Source organism: Gymnoscopelus braueri (genome assembly GCF_963280865.1).
Source record: "Gymnoscopelus braueri genome assembly, chromosome: 1".
Lineage (NCBI taxonomy): Eukaryota > Metazoa > Chordata > Actinopteri > Myctophiformes > Myctophidae > Gymnoscopelus > Gymnoscopelus braueri.
Genome location: NC_137603.1, coordinates 752,220 through 769,652, shown reverse-complemented (window position 1 = coordinate 769,652; position 17,433 = coordinate 752,220). Strand labels below are relative to the sequence as shown.

Sequence of the window (17,433 nt, the reverse complement as noted above, 5' to 3'; positions counted from 1 at the left end):
ATCTGATATTCTTTTTTAAATCATGAAAATTTGTGCCAATCTTTTGAATATACTGTATACTATATATATTTTTAAAGCAAATATTTTTAACTCAAATCTTTGCTTCTGGCGGTCCATGGAACAAAATATTTTGAGATGGGGGGGGTCCGCAAATAGGCTGGGTGGTCCTCCACATGAAAACGTTTGAGAAGCATTAATTATAGCAACATACGTTTTAGAAGACATTTGTAGAATCCCCCAGAAGCAAAGATTTGAGTTAAACATATTTGCTTTAAAAATATATATATTCAAAGAATTGCACACATTTTCACGAATTTAAAAAAATAGCAGCAGATGTACAAGTTCATTAGCTTTGAGCTTGTAGATCTGTTTTAACTTTATATTTGAAATCTGAACGTTTATGTATGGGTTGTAAATGGAGAAATTTGAAAAACCAGGAACAAGTTGCACCATGACGGTCATGATATGACAGTCATGTTTCAGCCATGACTGTCATATTAACTGTCTCACACACATTTATTATTTATTAGAGATGTTCCCATAGCAGTTATTAACTGTCTCACACACCTCACACACGTCATGACATGACAGTCATGTTTCAGTCATGTTTCAGCCATGACTGTCATGATATGACAGTCATGTTTCAGCCATGACTGTCGTTTCAGCCATGACTGTCATGATATGACAGTCATGTTTCAGCCATGACTGTCATGATATGACAGTCATGTTTCAGGGCTAGAAGAGAATAGAGAGAAAGAAAGAAAAAACAGAAGGATGTCAATAGTGTCTTGTATGAGTCACAACATTAATAATTGATACATCTACACTAGTAGTGGTTTATTATATTTTACATATTGTTCTTCAATGAACACACAATGCAGAATGCACTGTATTTTGGTTAAATTCCTGTATTTGGTCCTCTATAAAGTCTGATTGCGTTCTCACCCGTAACGGACCGGATAGTGGTTCGTTTGGAAGCGGACTGAGTTCTCACTTTTCATGCGGACCGTGGTCCACTTGTTTGATCCGCACCAGGGTTCGAATGCGCGTTCACACCGCTCCAAACCAACCGCACCAAAGGACTGTACGGACCACGGTCCTGGTGTGAACGACTGAAGCAGTGACATAAGGTCATATTTTTGCCTTTGATATCATTGAAAGGCAACAGAGTAGACTAGAGTGACATTAGGTAAATATCTCACCTTGGAAACAATGAAATGCAGACATACATGTACTGCAATGTGTCTGAATGGGAAAACCTGATTTATTTATTCATTTTTGCTTTTAAATATCAAAATATTTTGTTTGTTAAAGAATATGTATTTTAATAATAGTTTTAATAACTGATCTCAATATGGACACATAGCTGTATAACAGTGACACAGCCATGAGAGCAATGGAATGAAAAACAAAATCAAAATATTATCTAGGTTATTGTTATTTTTGTAATTCTTTTAGGCCTTTCATTGCATGGGCATCAATATTATATCCATATGATATTAGACTGGATATGGTACTGTTGTGATATGGCATAAGTGTTCTTTTCCTGGTTTAATCTTATTGTGCTCTGTATAGAGACTTTTCCACCGGGACACGCCCCCCTCATCTAGACTGTTCCACCGGGACACGCCCCCCTCATCTAGACTGTTCCACCGGGACACGCCCCCCTCATCTAGACTGTTCCACCGGGACACGCCCCTCCTCATCTAGACTGTTCCACCGGGACACGCCCCCCTCATCTAGACTGTTCCACCGGGACACGCCCCCCTCATCTAGACTGTTCCACCGGGACACGCCCCCCTCATCTAGACTGTTCCACCGGGACACGCCCCCCTCATCTAGACTGAGTGGCAGCACATTGAGCATCATGGAGTGTGGAAGCGCTCGTTGTAAATCACTCAACGGTCCTCTACCACCTGTTTCTAAATGTCACATGATGCAGGAGGCAGCAGGACGACGTGCTTTTCAAAACAAGCGCTTCCAAACTCTATCACCTGCACAGAATGTATTGAAAAAAGCAGATCATAACATGTCTCTACGGTGGATTTTTAAGAAACACAAACTTTGCAGCTAGAAAGAGGATAATTCAAGCTTTCCGTACAGCTGCCATGTTGGTGAGTTTAACGTGGTTTAATACAATCAATCAGATATAAAAGGACTTTTCTGTTTGGATGTATGGGGCTGTTAAGGCCAGAAAGTAGTTTTTTGCCACTCATTAGGCGTGTAGGATGATGTCACGCGCATAGCCTCTATTGTCGAGTACACGAAATGAAGTACTTGTACTCGGCCTGAAATAAATGGCATTGGAGTAACCCTACTGTCTAGTTCTTAGATAGAAAATCTAAATCGGAAAAACCGGGCAGGTCAGACTTATAAAAAACGTGGATCGGCAGCTTTTCCGATACGGGTATATCGCTATCAGAACAGCTCTAGTGAGGATGAAGTTGATTTGTTCTCTGATCTGTGCTGCTCCTCAGAGGTAAGAAGATGAACGGGTCCCTGGACCACCCTGACCAACCGGACATGGACGCCATCAAGATGTTCGTGGGTCAGATTCCTCGCTCCTGGTCGGAGGAGCAGCTGCGGGAGCTGTTTGAGCCTTATGGGGCCGTGTACGAGATCAACGTCCTGAGAGACCGCAGCCAGAACCCCCCACAGAGCAAAGGTACGTCCTCCTGAGAGACCGCAGTCAGAACCCCCCACAGAGCAAAGGTACGTCCTCCTGAGAGACCGCAGTCAGAACCCCCCACAGAGCAAAGGTACGTCCTCCTGAGAGACCACAGCCAGAACCCCCCACAGAGCAAAGGTACGTCCTCCTGAGAGACCACAGTCAGAACCCCCCACAGAGCAAAGGTACGTCCTCCTGAGAGACCGCAGTCAGAACCCCCCACAGAGCAAAGGTACGTCCTCCTGAGAGACCACAGCCAGAACCCCCCACAGAGCAAAGGTATGTCCCCCTGAGAGACCACAGTCAGAACCCCCCACAGAGCAAAGGTACGTCCTCCTGAGAGACCGCAGTCAGAACCCCCCACAGAGCAAAGGTACGTCCTCCTGAGAGACCACAGCCAGAACCCCCCACAGAGCAAAGGTATGTCCCCCTGAGAGACCACAGTCAGAACCCCCCACAGTCAGAACCCTCTACAGTCAGAACCCTCCACAGCCAGAACCCTCTACAGTCAGAACCCCCCACAGTCAGAACCCTCCACAGTCAGAACCCTCTACAGTCAGAACCCCCCACAGTCAGAACCCTCCACAGTCAGAACCCTCTACAGTCAGAACCCCCCACAGTCAGAACCCTCCACAGCCAGAACCCTCTACAGTCAGAACCCTCTACAGTCAGAACCCTCTACAGTCAGAACCCTCCACAGTCAGAACCCTCCACAGTCAGAACCCTCCACAGTCAGAACCCTCCACAGAGCAAAGGTACGTCCTCCTGAGAGACCGCAGTCAGAACCCCCCACAGAGCAAAGGTACGTCCTCCTGAGAGACCACAGTCAGAACCCTCCACAGTCAGAACCCTCTACAGTCAGAACCCTCTACAGTCAGAACCCTCTACAGTCAGAACCCTCCACAGCCAGAACCCTCTACAGTCAGAACCCTCTACAGTCAGAACCCTCCACAGTCAGAACCCTCTACAGTCAGAACCCTCTACAGTCAGAACCCTCCACAGTCAGAACCCTCCACAGTCAGAACCCTCTACAGCCAGAACCCTCCACAGTCAGAACCCTCTACAGTCAGAACCCTCCACAGTCAGAACCCTCTACAGTCAGAACCCTCTACAGCCAGAACCCTCCACAGTCAGAACCCTCCACAGTCAGAACCCTCCACAGTCAGAACCCTCTACAGTCAGAACCCTCCACAGTCAGAACCCTCTACAGTCAGAACCCTCCACAGTCAGAACCCTTTTGTAGATGATGTATTTAGTCATCGCTTTAGTCATCATAGCTTTAGTTTTTATTCTATTTATTTTCCGTCAGTGAAGGAAAGGTCGTCGATGAACACTTTTCGTCATAGTTTTTAGTCTACAACACTAAGAACCAGATCAGAATAAGAAGAGTAAAGCTACAGTACGTAAACACCTACTCTGTTGTCATTTCTTCTTCTGTCAGGTTGTTGTTTCATAACATATTACACTCGTAAAGCAGCGCTGGAAGCACAGAACGCCCTCCACAACATGAAGATCCTACCAGGGGTGAGTACAGTACAGTACAGTACAGTACAGTAGAGTAGAGTACAGTAGCGTAGAGTAGAGTAGATAAGAGTAGATAAGAGTATAGAGTGTAGAGTAGAGTAGTGTAGAGTGTAGAGTAGAGTTGGCCAAATGGAGACATTTTATTAACTGATTACCGTTAGGCCTTAACGATTAATGAATCGATAACCGTTAAGAAAAAAATTGTGTAAAAGAAAATGGCCAAAATCCATGTTATTTCAAAGGGCCAAGTCTACACAGTTTGTTTTGTGTCTCCAGCAGAGTTTCTAGTGTCTCTATCTCTCTCTGGAAGAGGTTGCACATGAACTCTGCAGCCGCACTGAGGCGCTCCAACACAAACAATACCAATACAAAGACCAGGAAGAATAAGAATAAAGTGGAAGTTACGTGTGGTTACAGGTGTAGACTTGGCCTAAAAACTTTTTTTTTTTTTTAATTTTTATGATCCATTATAATCGTTAGTATTAACACCTTTACCGCCGGGCCCGTAGTTCTACGGGCCGTTAAATCCAACGGTTAAGCGCCGAGCCCGTAGTCCTACGGGCTGCGGTCTTTTCGCGCATGCGCGGTCCGGGTGCACTTTCGGAATTTTTTTGATCCACTTCCGTTTCCGGTTTGATGACAGGAAATAGAATTATTTGGGATCCGGTTTCGACGATCACGCCCGCTCCCATTCTACAGACGAAACTGAAACTCAATTCTCTTCCTGTAGTTTTTTCTCCTCGCATTTCACTGTTTAACGTAATCCGCTCTAACTACAGTCATGGAAGTCCGTTTGACACGCGGTCTTCACTGGGAGATACAGGGAGATCTCGCGGATGTAAACAGACCGTTCACGGCTCAATCTTAAGGATTTTAACAAGATCTATGGCGACATGAAAAAAACAAAAAAACAACAAAAACACCTTGGCACTGGTGAGTACATTATGAGATTAACCTCTGGCGGTGGATGTGTTAATCGGTTGGCAATTTAACGGCGGTTATCGGTTGGCCATCCATAGAGTACAGTACAGTACAGTACAGTACAGTACAGTACAGTAGAGTACAGTAGAGTACAGTACAGTACAGTACTGTTTTATGGTTGATTAGTCACCTTTACAACGAGGTACAGCTTGTAAGGATGGTGCAATCATGGAATGAGAAACACAGCTAAACGTGTGGGTAGCGCCCCCTAAAGGTTTGCTAAAATCCCCCAATATGCTTCTGGTGGTAATTACTCTTGTTTTGAGCGACCTGCCAGTCACACACCTGCTGAGAGGTGTGTGACTGCTCTGTCACCACGTTCTGTGACACGATCTGTCACCACGTTTATAAACGTCTTTGGCAGTTATTGTGTTAATCTGTGGATATCATGTTTGTGTCCTGTACAGATGCATCATCCAATCCAGATGAAGCCTGCAGACAGTGAGAAAAATAATGGTGAGCACTTTGTTTGTTTTTACACTTTATGAATGAATGGTTCATAGTCTTTATACTGTATGTGACTGACTGTACTGTGTGTGTGTGTGTGTGTGTGTGTGTGTGTGTGTGTGTGTGTGTGTGTGTGTGTGTGTGTGTGTGTGTGTGTGTGTGTGTGTGTGTGTGTGTGTGTGTGTGTGTGTGTGTGTGTGTGTGTGTGTGTGTGTGTGTGTGTGTGTGTGTGTAGCGGTGGAAGACAGGAAGCTGTTCATCGGGATGATCTCTAAGAAGTGCAACGAGAACGACATCCGACTGATGTTCAGCCCTTATGGACAGATAGAGGAGTGTAGGATACTGAGAGGACCTGATGGTCTGAGTAGAGGTACACACACACACACACACACACACACACACACACACACACACACACACACAATGTATATATCAGGGCTTTTTACTAGTTCGCAAATTAGACAAAAAACAGAACAGACGTTCCCCCAAACATTTCCAAGTCCCGGAAAAGACGCGCTGTGATTGGCCAGTAGCCTTTTGTGGCGGCTGGTGTGGGATGACCAAGGCATGGATGAGTGTGTAATGACAACTAATAACAGATTTAAAAAATCACTTTCACAGCAACACATAGAGTAAGTAGCGATATGCTTATGGTTTCCACTATCATTCTGCAAATAGACCTCATGGCCAGTCATTAGGGATCAATGTAAGTAGGAAATAAAGGCTGTGTTATTTTAGTCCGGACTTGTCCTTTAACACAGGCCTAATATAAGCTTGTGTCTTCTAGTGTTAAAGGTATCATTGTGTCTCTTGTGTGTCTTCTAGTGTTAAAGGTATCATTGTGTCTCTTGTGTGTCCTCTAGTGTTAAAGGTATCATTGTGTCTCTTGTGTGTCTTCTAGTGTTAAAGGTATCATTGTGTCTCTTGTGTGTCTTCTAGTGTTAAAGGTATCATTGTGTCTCTTGTGTGTCGTCTAGTGTTAAAGGTATCATTGTGTCTCTTGTGTGTCTTCTAGTGTTAAAGGTATCATTGTGTCTCTTGTTGCAGGATGTGCGTTTGTCACGTTCACAGCCAGACAGATGGCTCTGTCAGCCATCAAGTCTATGCACCAGTCCCAGACCATGGAGGTAATTATAACACCTGTACTACTTTAGACTGTAGTGTTAGACCATGGAGGTCATTATAACACCTGTACTACTATTACTATATAATACATATTATAATACATATATAATGTATTTATCTACAGGGCTGTTCATCTCCTATAGTAGTAAAGTTATATAATACATGTTATAATACATGTTACAGGGCTGTTCATCTCCTATAGTAGTAAAGTTATATAATACATGTTATAATACATGTTACAGGGCTGTTCATCTCCTATAGTAGTAAAGTTATATAATACATGTTATAATACATGTTACAGGGCTGTTCATCTCCTATAGTAGTAAAGTTTGCAGACACACAGAAGGATAAGGAACAGAAGAGAATGGCTCAGCAGCTCCAGCAGCAGATGCAGCAGCTCAACGCTGCCTCCATGTGGGGAAACCTGGCAGGACTCAACAGTCTGGGACCTCAGTACCTGGCAGTGAGTACACACACACACACACACACACACACACACACACACACACACACACACACACACACACGCATCGTATGAGCTTGTAGATCGACAGTAAAAAACAAACAGTTACAACAACAGCAACAACACACAATTATTTTCTCATGGCAAAACAAAGCACAGGACAACAGTGTAAATACAAAGGAAAAAACAACACATCTAGCGAGACATTGTATCATTTAGTGCCTTAATGGCATTAGGGATGAAGGAATTTTTTAAAAATGTTACGGTTAGCTTTTGGTACTTTGTACCGTCTACCAACCAGAGGGAAGTAGTTGGAACTCCCTGCAGAGTGGATGAGAGGGGTCGTTTGGGGTCGTTTGCTATCTTGACAGCTTTTTTACTAAGTACCTCTTTGTAGATGCAGCTTAAATGTTTCTGTCTCTTCCCAATGATTTTTTAGGCTAGGTTCACCATTCGCTGCAGCTTGCCTCTACCTTTTACCTTCAGATTGCCATACCACATTGCCATGTTAAAAGATTCCCTCTATCAGGTTTTTATAGACTGTTTAATGATATGCTTTCTCACTCTAAAGGAGTTGAGCTTGCGTAGTAGGTGGAGGCGTTGGTTACAAGTTTTAAAAATCTGGTCAGTATTTTCACTGAAATTGAGTTTGCTGTCAATATATGTGCCTAAGTATTTAAAATGGTCTACTACCTCCACTATGTGTCCACCAATTGTAATGGAATGCACAGGTTCCTTTTCATAAAAGACAAGTTCTTTTGTTTTGGTCACATTGATCCCTAAGGAGCTTTTATGGCACCAGTTCTGAAGAGATGACACATGTACTCTGTCTGCTTCCTCCCCCGCTGTGTCCCCCTTCTTCAGTAAGGCAACCAGGGCCATATCATCCGCATATTTAAACAAATGAAATATATCCTGATCTAACTGGAATTCATTTGTATATAAGGAGAAAAGTAAGGGGGATAAGATAGTCCCCTGTGGAGCACCGGTGTTAAGCACAGTGATGTCAGACAGAGTATCATTCACACAGACCTGTTGCTGACGGTCAGAGAGGAAGTCTCTGACCAGATGGATAATGCCTCCATTTACTCCTATGTCAATAAGTCTCTGCAGAAGGGTGTGTGTCTGCATGCTGTTGAAAGCAGAGGTCAAATCAATAAAAAGGACCCTGGCAAAGTGGGAGGGGACTTGGAGATGCTTTGGCAGGGTGTTAAACAGACTGATAGTAGCATCATCAGTTCCTCTCTGACTTTTATAAGCAAATCGGAGATGATCTAAGCTGTTAGAAACCATTGCTGTGATTTGTCTGCTTATAACTCTTTCAAAACATTTTCCCATTTTCCCAACATGGTTGTTATGTTATGTTATGGTGTGTAAGGTGAGGTCAGTCAGGATGTTATGTTATGGTGTGTAAGGTGAGGTCAGTCAGTGTTATGTTATGGTGTGTAAGGTGAGGTCAGTCAGGATGTTATGTTATGGTGTGTAAGGTGAGGTCAGTCAGTATGTTATGTTATGGTGTGTAAGGTGAGGTCAGTCAGGTTGTTATGTTATGGTGTGTAAGGTGAGGTCAGTCAGGTTGTTATGTTATGGTGTGTAAGGTGAGGTCAGTCTGTTATGTTATGGTGTGTAAGGTGAGGTCAGTCAGTCTGTTATGTTATGGTGTGTAAGGTGAGGTCAGTCAGTATGTTATGGTGTGTAAGGTGAGGTCAGTCAGTATGTTATGGTGTGTAAGGTGAGGTCAGTCAGTATGTTATGGTGTGTAAGGTGAGGTCAGTCAGTATGTTATGGTGTGTAAGGTGAGGTCAGTCAGTCTGTTATGGTGTGTAAGGTGAGGTCAGTCTGTTATGTTATGGTGTGTAAGGTGAGGTCAGTCAGTATGTTATGGTGTGTAAGGTGAGGTCAGTCAGTATGTTATGGTGTGTAAGGTGAGGTCAGTCAGTATGTTATGGTGTGTAAGGTGAGGTCAGTCAGTATGTTATGGTGTGTAAGGTGAGGTCAGTCAGTCTGTTATGGTGTGTAAGGTGAGGTCAGTCAGGCAAAGGTTAAAGGTTATGGTGTGTAAGGTGAGGTCAGTCAGTCTGTTATGTTATGGTGTGTAAGGTGAGGTCAGTCAGGGTTAGGGTAACATGGTTGTTATGTTATGGTGTGTAAGGTGAGGTCAGTCAGGTTGTTATGTTATGGTGTGTAAGGTGAGGTCAGTCAGGATGTTATGTTATGGTGTGTAAGGTGAGGTCAGTCAGGATGTTATGTTATGGTGTGTAAGGTGAGGTCAGTCAGGATGTTATGGTGTATAAGGTGAGGTCAGTCAGTATGTTATGTTATGGTGTGTAAGGTGAGGTCAGTCAGGATGTTATGTTATGGTGTGTAAGGTGAGGTCAGTCAGGTGTTATGGTGTGTAAGGTGAGGTCAGTCAGGATGTTATGGTGTGTAAGGTGAGGTCAGTCAGGATGTTATGGTGTGTAAGGTGAGGTCAGTCAGGTTGTTATGGTGTGTAAGGTGAGGTCAGTCAGTCTGTTATGGTGTGTAAGGTGAGGTCAGTCTGTTATGTTATGGTGTGTAAGGTGAGGTCAGTCAGTATGTTATGGTGTGTAAGGTGAGGTCAGTCAGTCTGTTATGGTGTGTAAGGTGAGGTCAGTCAGTATGTTATGTTATGGTGTGTAAGGTGAGGTCAGTCAGTATGTTATGTTATGGTGTGTAAGGTGAGGTCAGTCAGGTTGTTATGTTATGGTGTGTAAGGTGAGGTCAGTCAGGTTGTTATGTTATGGTGTGTAAGGTGAGGTCAGTCAGGTTGTTATGGTGTGTAAGGTGAGGTCAGTCAGGTTGTTATGGTGTGTAAGGTGAGGTCAGTCAGGTTGTTATGGTGTGTAAGGTGAGGTCAGTCAGGTTGTTATGGTGTGTAAGGTGAGGTCAGTCAGGTTGTTATGGTGTGTAAGGTGAGGTCAGTCAGGTTGTTATGGTGTGTAAGGTGAGGTCAGTCAGGTTGTTATGGTGTGTAAGGTGAGGTCAGTCAGGTTGTTATGGTGTGTAAGGTGAGGTCAGTCAGGTTGTTATGTTATGGTGTGTAAGGTGAGGTCAGTCAGGTTGTTATGGTGTGTAAGGTGAGGTCAGTCAGGTTGTTATGGTGTGTAAGGTGAGGTCAGTCAGGTTGTTATGGTGTGTAAGGTGAGGTCAGTCAGTCTGTTATGTTATGGTGTGTAAGGTGAGGTCAGTCAGGCACATCCTTAGAACTGTTTATTTTAGTCTGTTTAAATGTGTGTCTGTACCTTTAATCAGGTTTAACATCCATTCATACTGTGTGAACCTAAAGTACAACAACTGTGTGTGTGTGTGTGTGTGTGTGTGTGTGTGCGTGTGCGTGTAAATGTGTAGCTTTATTTACAGCTGCTGCAACAGTCTGCCAACCAGGGCAACGCTCTGAACAATCTGCATCCTATGTCAGGTAGGGATACACACACACACACACACACACACACACACACACACACACACACACACACACACACACACATGCACACATACACACACAATGTATGCTTTGCTATGTGTATACTTACAGTGTAGGCTTTATGCTTACAGTGTTGATCTCAAATCAAACTAATCAGACTACGACTCCCCCAGGACTCTAGAAGACATCTCTCAATGAGGTCTGAGACAGAACAAAGGACGCTCTGCCTCTGCTTCCAAATTCCACCGTTTTTCCGCCGTTTTAATTTTTTCTCACGCCGTTTGGTGAACCCCCCAAGGTTGGTGCCCTGTGCTGCGCTGCTTTTATCTGCCAGATTGGGACATTCACGGCATATTTTGCACCATTACGGTGCGTTCATCATCGGTGACGAGTGCCTCTAACGCTGGCTGCGTGCAGCGAGCTGCGAGTCGGAGCGTGTCTGTGTGTCAGGATGCGAGGCAACACTCACACAACCACGTGCAGCATGCGTCCTCTCCCCCTGCGCCTAATGGCTGTACATGGGGCCGACGCGTGCTTTAGCGTGATTGTGTGAGTGTGGCTTCAGGAAGTAAATTCCTAGCCTCGATCTTCAGGCTTCTAGTTTTTAGTTTTGCTAAAAAATGCCGCGCATTATTTATTTTGGGTGTGCCTGCGCACCAGTTCTGTGCACCCCTGGTCATAGAACCTTGAAAGACGTTGTGAAATGAAAATTATGTTTTTCCACACTACTTTTTCACACACAACGAAGGGAATGAACTCGTTCTCATGCTATGCAACAAACATGTGGAATGCCCTACCTGAAGGAGTGTAAAACCCTACTCACTTTAAAACTGCCCTAAAGATACACCTTCAGGAGGCCCCTGTCTAAGTCTTAACCTTAATGGAGCTGGGGTTAGGTTAGCATCATCAGTAGTGTTCCCTTGGTTCTTAGGCTAACACAGTAATAACATACAGAGATGCTCATAGGCCTGCGTCCTGCATCGCTGACACACAATATTGAGAAAGGACGCATTCATGACACCGTCGTGGCGTCCATGGGACGCACTAGAGTTGTCACCAACAACAGAGAAAAATATAAAAATAATTCTAAAATGATAATATTTTACAAATCCACGGGACACCACCATTTTGCATGGCCACGTCCTACTTTATCCTACTTTATAAACAATAAAATCCACGTAGAAATCGTCTTAGAAAGACGATACAAATAACAATAATAATCCACGGGAGCCGCCATTTTGCGCATGCTCACTGCTCAGACCGAATTCTTTGGGTAACGCGTTGGCGTGTGACACACACGACGAAGGCCGTCCGCTTCAGTTGAAACGTGACGCAGATGCCGCGACGCCAGCAGACCTGATTCTATGGGTAACACGTTTGAAAATAACAAACGTGAATTAAAAATGAACGATAAAAATAAAAGATTAATGTTAGTGGTGTAAAATGGCACCAAAAAAGATTCTGAGACAAAATCGTCCCGGGGGGCACCGAATCCCCCACCCGCTGACAAACCCATCCCGGGGGGCACCGAACCGGGTCCAAGCATCGGGCACCACGTAGGGTGTGAATGTTCGTGGGACCTTCACCTAAAAGACCACCGTTGGGTCACATGACCCGTTACAATGAAAACCTGACATATCTACATCATCATTCAAAAGAAAAGGTGGTAACTGTGTGTGTGTGTGTGTGTGTGTGTGTGTGTGTGTGTGTGTGTGTGTGTGTGTGTGTGTGTGTGTGTGTGTGTGTGTGTGTGTGTGTGTGTGTGTGTGTGTGTGTGTGTGTGTGTGTGTAGGTCTGAGCGCCATGCAGAACCTGGCAGCGTTGGCGGCAGCAGCCAGCGCCACACAGGTCACGTCCTCTGGCTCCAACGCCATGACCTCCTCCTCCAGCCCACTCAGTGTGCTGACCAGCTCAGGTACACACACACACACACACACACACACACACACACACACACACACACACACACACACACACACACACACACAGAGGTTACATTGTGCTTCAGTAGGTAAAGGAATACAGCAACACATAGCCAGCCAATAACACATTTGCCTGTTTAGACACTGTTTAGACACTGTTTAGACACTGTTTAGACACTGTTTAGACACTGTTTAGACTGTTTAGACACTGTTTAGACACTGTTTAGACACTGTTTAGACACTGTAGACACTGTTTAGACACTGTTTAGACACTGTTTAGACACTGTTTAGACTGTTTAGACACTGTTTAGACACTGTTTAGACACTGTTTAGACTGTTTAGACACTGTTTAGACACTGTTTAGACACTGTTTAGACACTGTTTAGACACTGTTTAGACACTGTAGACACTGTTTAGACACTGTTTAGACACTGTTTAGACTGTTTAGACACTGTTTAGACACTGTTTAGACACTGTTTAGACTGTTTAGACACTGTTTAGACACTGTTTAGACTGTTTAGACACTGTTTAGACACTGTTTAGACTGTTTAGACACTGTTTAGACACTGTTTAGACTGTTTAGACACTGTTTAGACACTGTTTAGACACTGTTTAGACACTGTTTAGACACTGTTTAGACACTGTTTAGACTGTTTAGACACTGTTTAGACACTGTTAAGACTCTGTTTAGACTCTGTTTAGACTCTGTTTAGACACTGTTTAGACACTGTTTAGACTCTGTTTAGACTCTGTTTAGACTCTGTTTAGACACTGTTTAGACACTGTTTAGACTCTGTTTAGACACTGTTTAGACACTGTTTAGACACTGTTTAGACACTGTTTAGACACTGTTTAGACACACTGTTTAGACACTGTTTAGACACACTGTTTATACACTGTTTAGACACTGTTTAGACACTGTTTAGACACTGTTTAGACACTCTGTTTAGACACTGTTTAGACACTGTTTAGACACTGTTTAGACTGTTTAGACACTATTTAGACACTGTTTAGACACTGTTTAGACACTGTTTAGACACTGTTTAGACACACTGTTTAGACTCTGTTTAGACACTGTTTAGACACTGTTTAGACACTGTTTAGACACTGTTTAGACTCTGTTTAGACACTGTTTAGACACACTGTTTAGACTCTGTTTAGACTCTGTTTAGACACTGTTTAGACACTGTTTAGACTCTGTTTAGACACTGTTTAGACACTGTTTAGACACACTGTTTAGACTCTGTTTAGACACTGTTTAGACACTGTTTAGACACTGTTTAGACACTGTTTAGACACTGTTTAGACTGTTTAGACTGTTAAGACACTGTTTAGACACTGTTTAGACACTGTTTAGACTGTTAAGACACTGTTTAGACACTGTTTAGACACTGTTTAGACACTGTTTAGACTCTGTTTAGACACTGTTTAGACACTGTTTAGACACTGTTTAGACACTGTTTAGACTGTTTAGACTGTTAAGACACTGTTTAGACACTGTTTAGACACTGTTTAGACACTAGTTTAGACACTGTTTAGACTGTTTAGACTGTTTAGACACTGTTTAGACACTGTTTAGACACTGTTTAGACTGTTTAGACTGTTTAGACTGTTAAGACACTGTTTAGACACTAGTTTAGACACTGTTTAGACACTGTTTAGACTGTTTAGACACTGTTTAGACACTGTTTAGACACTGTTTAGACTGTTAAGACAGCGACATGCCAAATGAAAGTCACTTCTCTGTTTCAAAATGTACATTATACAACAGGTAGTTCCGACCAAGCAATCTGATTGGCTGAAATAGCTTTCTAGCCGTGCTTCAAACCAGCATCATATCACGGGCCTAATCACATTAATAAATCACTCCGCACTGCAGTCCGCACCTGATTAGACCATATATGACACAGCTGTGCTGTGAAGTCACGCTGTGACTGTCCCACGGTAGGAAAACAAACAGACAGTACCCACCGCGGCCACCGGAGAACAAACAGCTACGCAAGATGGACTGTGTTGTTAATTTTGACTTATTTGGTGGACTTACGGTTGATCAATGGTTAGAAGAGAGCACACTAAATCGCCTAAAATCCTATATTAAAAGGAATAACTGGAAAAAAGTGTGCTTTATTTCAATGGTAACATCCATACTGTATAAATATCCTCCTGTGTTAAAGTAAAATTACTCCCATTTCGTTAACAGTCCAGTGTATGTTATACTTTATCGTACGAAGGTATCGCACGGCAAAAATAGCCGATCTACAAGTTCACAAGCCATCGCCATCTTGACGCGTTGTGAGCTTGTAGATCAGTTATTTTGGCCACGTAACACGATCGTACGACGGAGCATATAGCCTACTGGAATCAGCTGTGTTGATGAGACGAGAGTCAGAGAGACAGAGTGCTGCGCTGCCACAGGGACTATTTTGTCTCAGTCAAATAAACTCTTCTCTTTACAGGGAAACGGATAAGCGAATTTTTTTTATTATGAATTGCCCCACAATATGAATACATTTGGATGTGTTTTGTTGGTAACTGTTGTATAATCGCAATATTACACTCGAGGGTGTGCTTTACCTTACATTATTAGCACTTCTGTGATCGCGGCGGAACTCGGCTGCGCCTCGTTCCTGACCGCATCACAGGCGTGCTAATAATGACGGTAAAGCACACCCTCTTGTGTAATATTGCTTAAGTAACTCCTCAGTGTCTCTCTCTCTCTCCTCCAGTAACTCCTCAGTGTCTCTCTCTCCTCCAGGCTCCTCCCCCAGCTCCTCCAGTAACTCCTCAGTGTCTCTCTCTCTCCTCCTCCAGTAACTCCTCAGTGTCTCTCTCTCTCTCCTCCAGGCTCCTCCCCCAGCTCCTCCAGTAACTCCTCAGTGAACCCCATGGCCTCCCTCGGAGCGTTGCAGTCTCTGGCCGCTGGAGCAGGAGCTGGACTCAACATGAGCTCTCTGGCTGGTAAACAAGACTTACTAATACTTACTATACCTACTAATACTTACTAATACTTACTACTAACCCTAACCCTTACTACTACTTACTAATAACTTATTGTTTTATTAAATCATTTTACATTCATACAAACTCAACTCTGTCTAAGGAGTCTTAACTCATTCAGTGCCAAGTAAATAAATAGTGCCAGTGATTTTACATTTTTCTAACCTTTTCAAATGTCACAGAATATTTATATCCATTATGATCCATCCCCCAAAAACTGCTAAACACAAGGCTTTCACTGTGTTCCTCCAGGTTAGAGTTAGTTATTAACATGTTCTCTGTTCCTCCAGGTTAGAGGTAGTTATTAACATGTTCTCTGTTCCTCCAGGTTAGAGTTAGTTATTAACATGTTCTCTGTTCCTCCAGGTTAGAGTTAGTTATTAACATGTTCTCTCTGTTCCTCCAGGTTAGAGTTAGTTATTAACATGTTCTCTGTTCCTCCAGGTTAGAGTTAGTTATTAACATGTTCTCTCTGTTCCTCCAGGTTAGAGTTAGTTATTAACATGTTCTCTGTTCCTCCAGGTTAGAGTTAGTTATTAACATGTTCTCTGTTCCTCCAGGTTAGAGTTAGTTATTAACATGTTCTCTCTGTTCCTCCAGGTTAGAGTTAGTTATTAACATGTTCTCTGTTCCTCCAGGTTAGAGTTAGTTATTAACATGTTCTCTCTGTTCCCACAGGTTAGAGTTAGTTATTAACATGTTCTCTGTTCCTCCAGGTTAGAGTTAGTTATTAACATGTTCTCTGTTCCTCCAGGTTAGAGTTAGTTATTAACATGTTCTCTGTTCCTCCAGGTTAGAGTTAGTTATTAACATGTTCTCTCTGTTCCTCCAGGTTAGAGTTAGTTATTAACATGTTCTCTGTTCCTCCAGGTTAGAGTTAGTTATTAACATGTTCTCTCTGTTCCTCCAGGTTAGAGTTAGTTATTAACATGTTCTCTGTTCCTCCAGGTTAGAGTTAGTTATTAACATGTTCTCTGTTCCTCCAGGTTAGAGTTAGTTATTAACATGTTCTCTCTGTTCCTCCAGGTTAGAGTTAGTTATTAACATGTTCTCTGTTCCTCCAGGTTAGAGTTAGTTATTAACATGTTCTCTCTGTTCCCACAGGTTAGAGTTAGTTATTAACATGTTCTCTGTTCCTCCAGGTTAGAGTTAGTTATTAACATGTTCTCTGTTCCTCCAGGTTAGAGTTAGTTATTAACATGTTCTCTGTTCCTCCAGGTTAGAGTTAGTTATTAACATGTTCTCTCTGTTCCTCCAGGTTAGAGTTAGTTATTAACATGTTCTCTGTTCCTCCAGGTTAGAGTTAGTTATTAACATGTTCTCTGTTCCTCCAGGTTAGAGTTAGTTATTAACATGTTCTCTCTGTTCCTCCAGGTTAGAGTTAGTTATTAACATGTTCTCTCTGTTCCTCCAGGTTAGAGTTAGTTATTAACATGTTCTCTGTTCCTCCAGGTTAGAGTTAGTTATTAACATGTTCTCTCTGTTCCCACAGGTTAGAGTTAGTTATTAACATGTTCTCTGTTCCTCCAGGTTAGAGTTAGTTATTAACATGTTCTCTCTGTTCCTCTAGGTTAGAGTTAGTTATTAACATGTTCTCTGTTCCTCCAGGTTAGAGTTAGTTATTAACATGTTCTCTGTTCCTCCAGGTTAGAGTTAGTTATTAACATGTTCTCTGTTCCTCCAGGTTAGAGTTAGTTATTAACATGTTCTCTGTTCCTCCAGGTTAGAGTTAGTTATTAACATGTTCGCTCTGTTCCTCTAGGTTAGAGTTAGTTATTAACATGTTCTCTGTTCCTCCAGGTTAGAGTTAGTTATTAACATGTTCTCTGTTCCTCCACTGATGTTCTCAGAGTTCTCAAAA

General features: G+C 42.9%; 1 protein-coding gene across 7 annotated transcripts in view; it reads left to right on the top strand.

Moving 5' to 3' along the window:
- celf1 (cugbp, Elav-like family member 1) overlaps positions 1-17,433 on the top strand; it is a 57,372-nt gene that overhangs the window by 18,177 nt on the left and 21,762 nt on the right. For all 7 annotated transcript variants that reach the window (XM_080431252.1, XM_080431251.1, XM_080431250.1 and 4 more), the window contains 9 exons: positions 2,478-2,665; positions 4,110-4,192; positions 5,581-5,629; positions 5,856-5,990; positions 6,668-6,747; positions 7,047-7,208; positions 10,578-10,647; positions 12,446-12,568; positions 15,420-15,533. In XM_080431252.1, coding sequence (XP_080287378.1) covers positions 2,488-2,665; positions 4,110-4,192; positions 5,581-5,629; positions 5,856-5,990; positions 6,668-6,747; positions 7,047-7,208; positions 10,578-10,647; positions 12,446-12,568; positions 15,420-15,533 — 994 coding nt within the window. In that variant the 5' untranslated portion in view covers positions 2,478-2,487. The remainder of the gene's footprint in view (positions 1-2,477; positions 2,666-4,109; positions 4,193-5,580; positions 5,630-5,855; positions 5,991-6,667; positions 6,748-7,046; positions 7,209-10,577; positions 10,648-12,445; positions 12,569-15,419; positions 15,534-17,433) is intronic.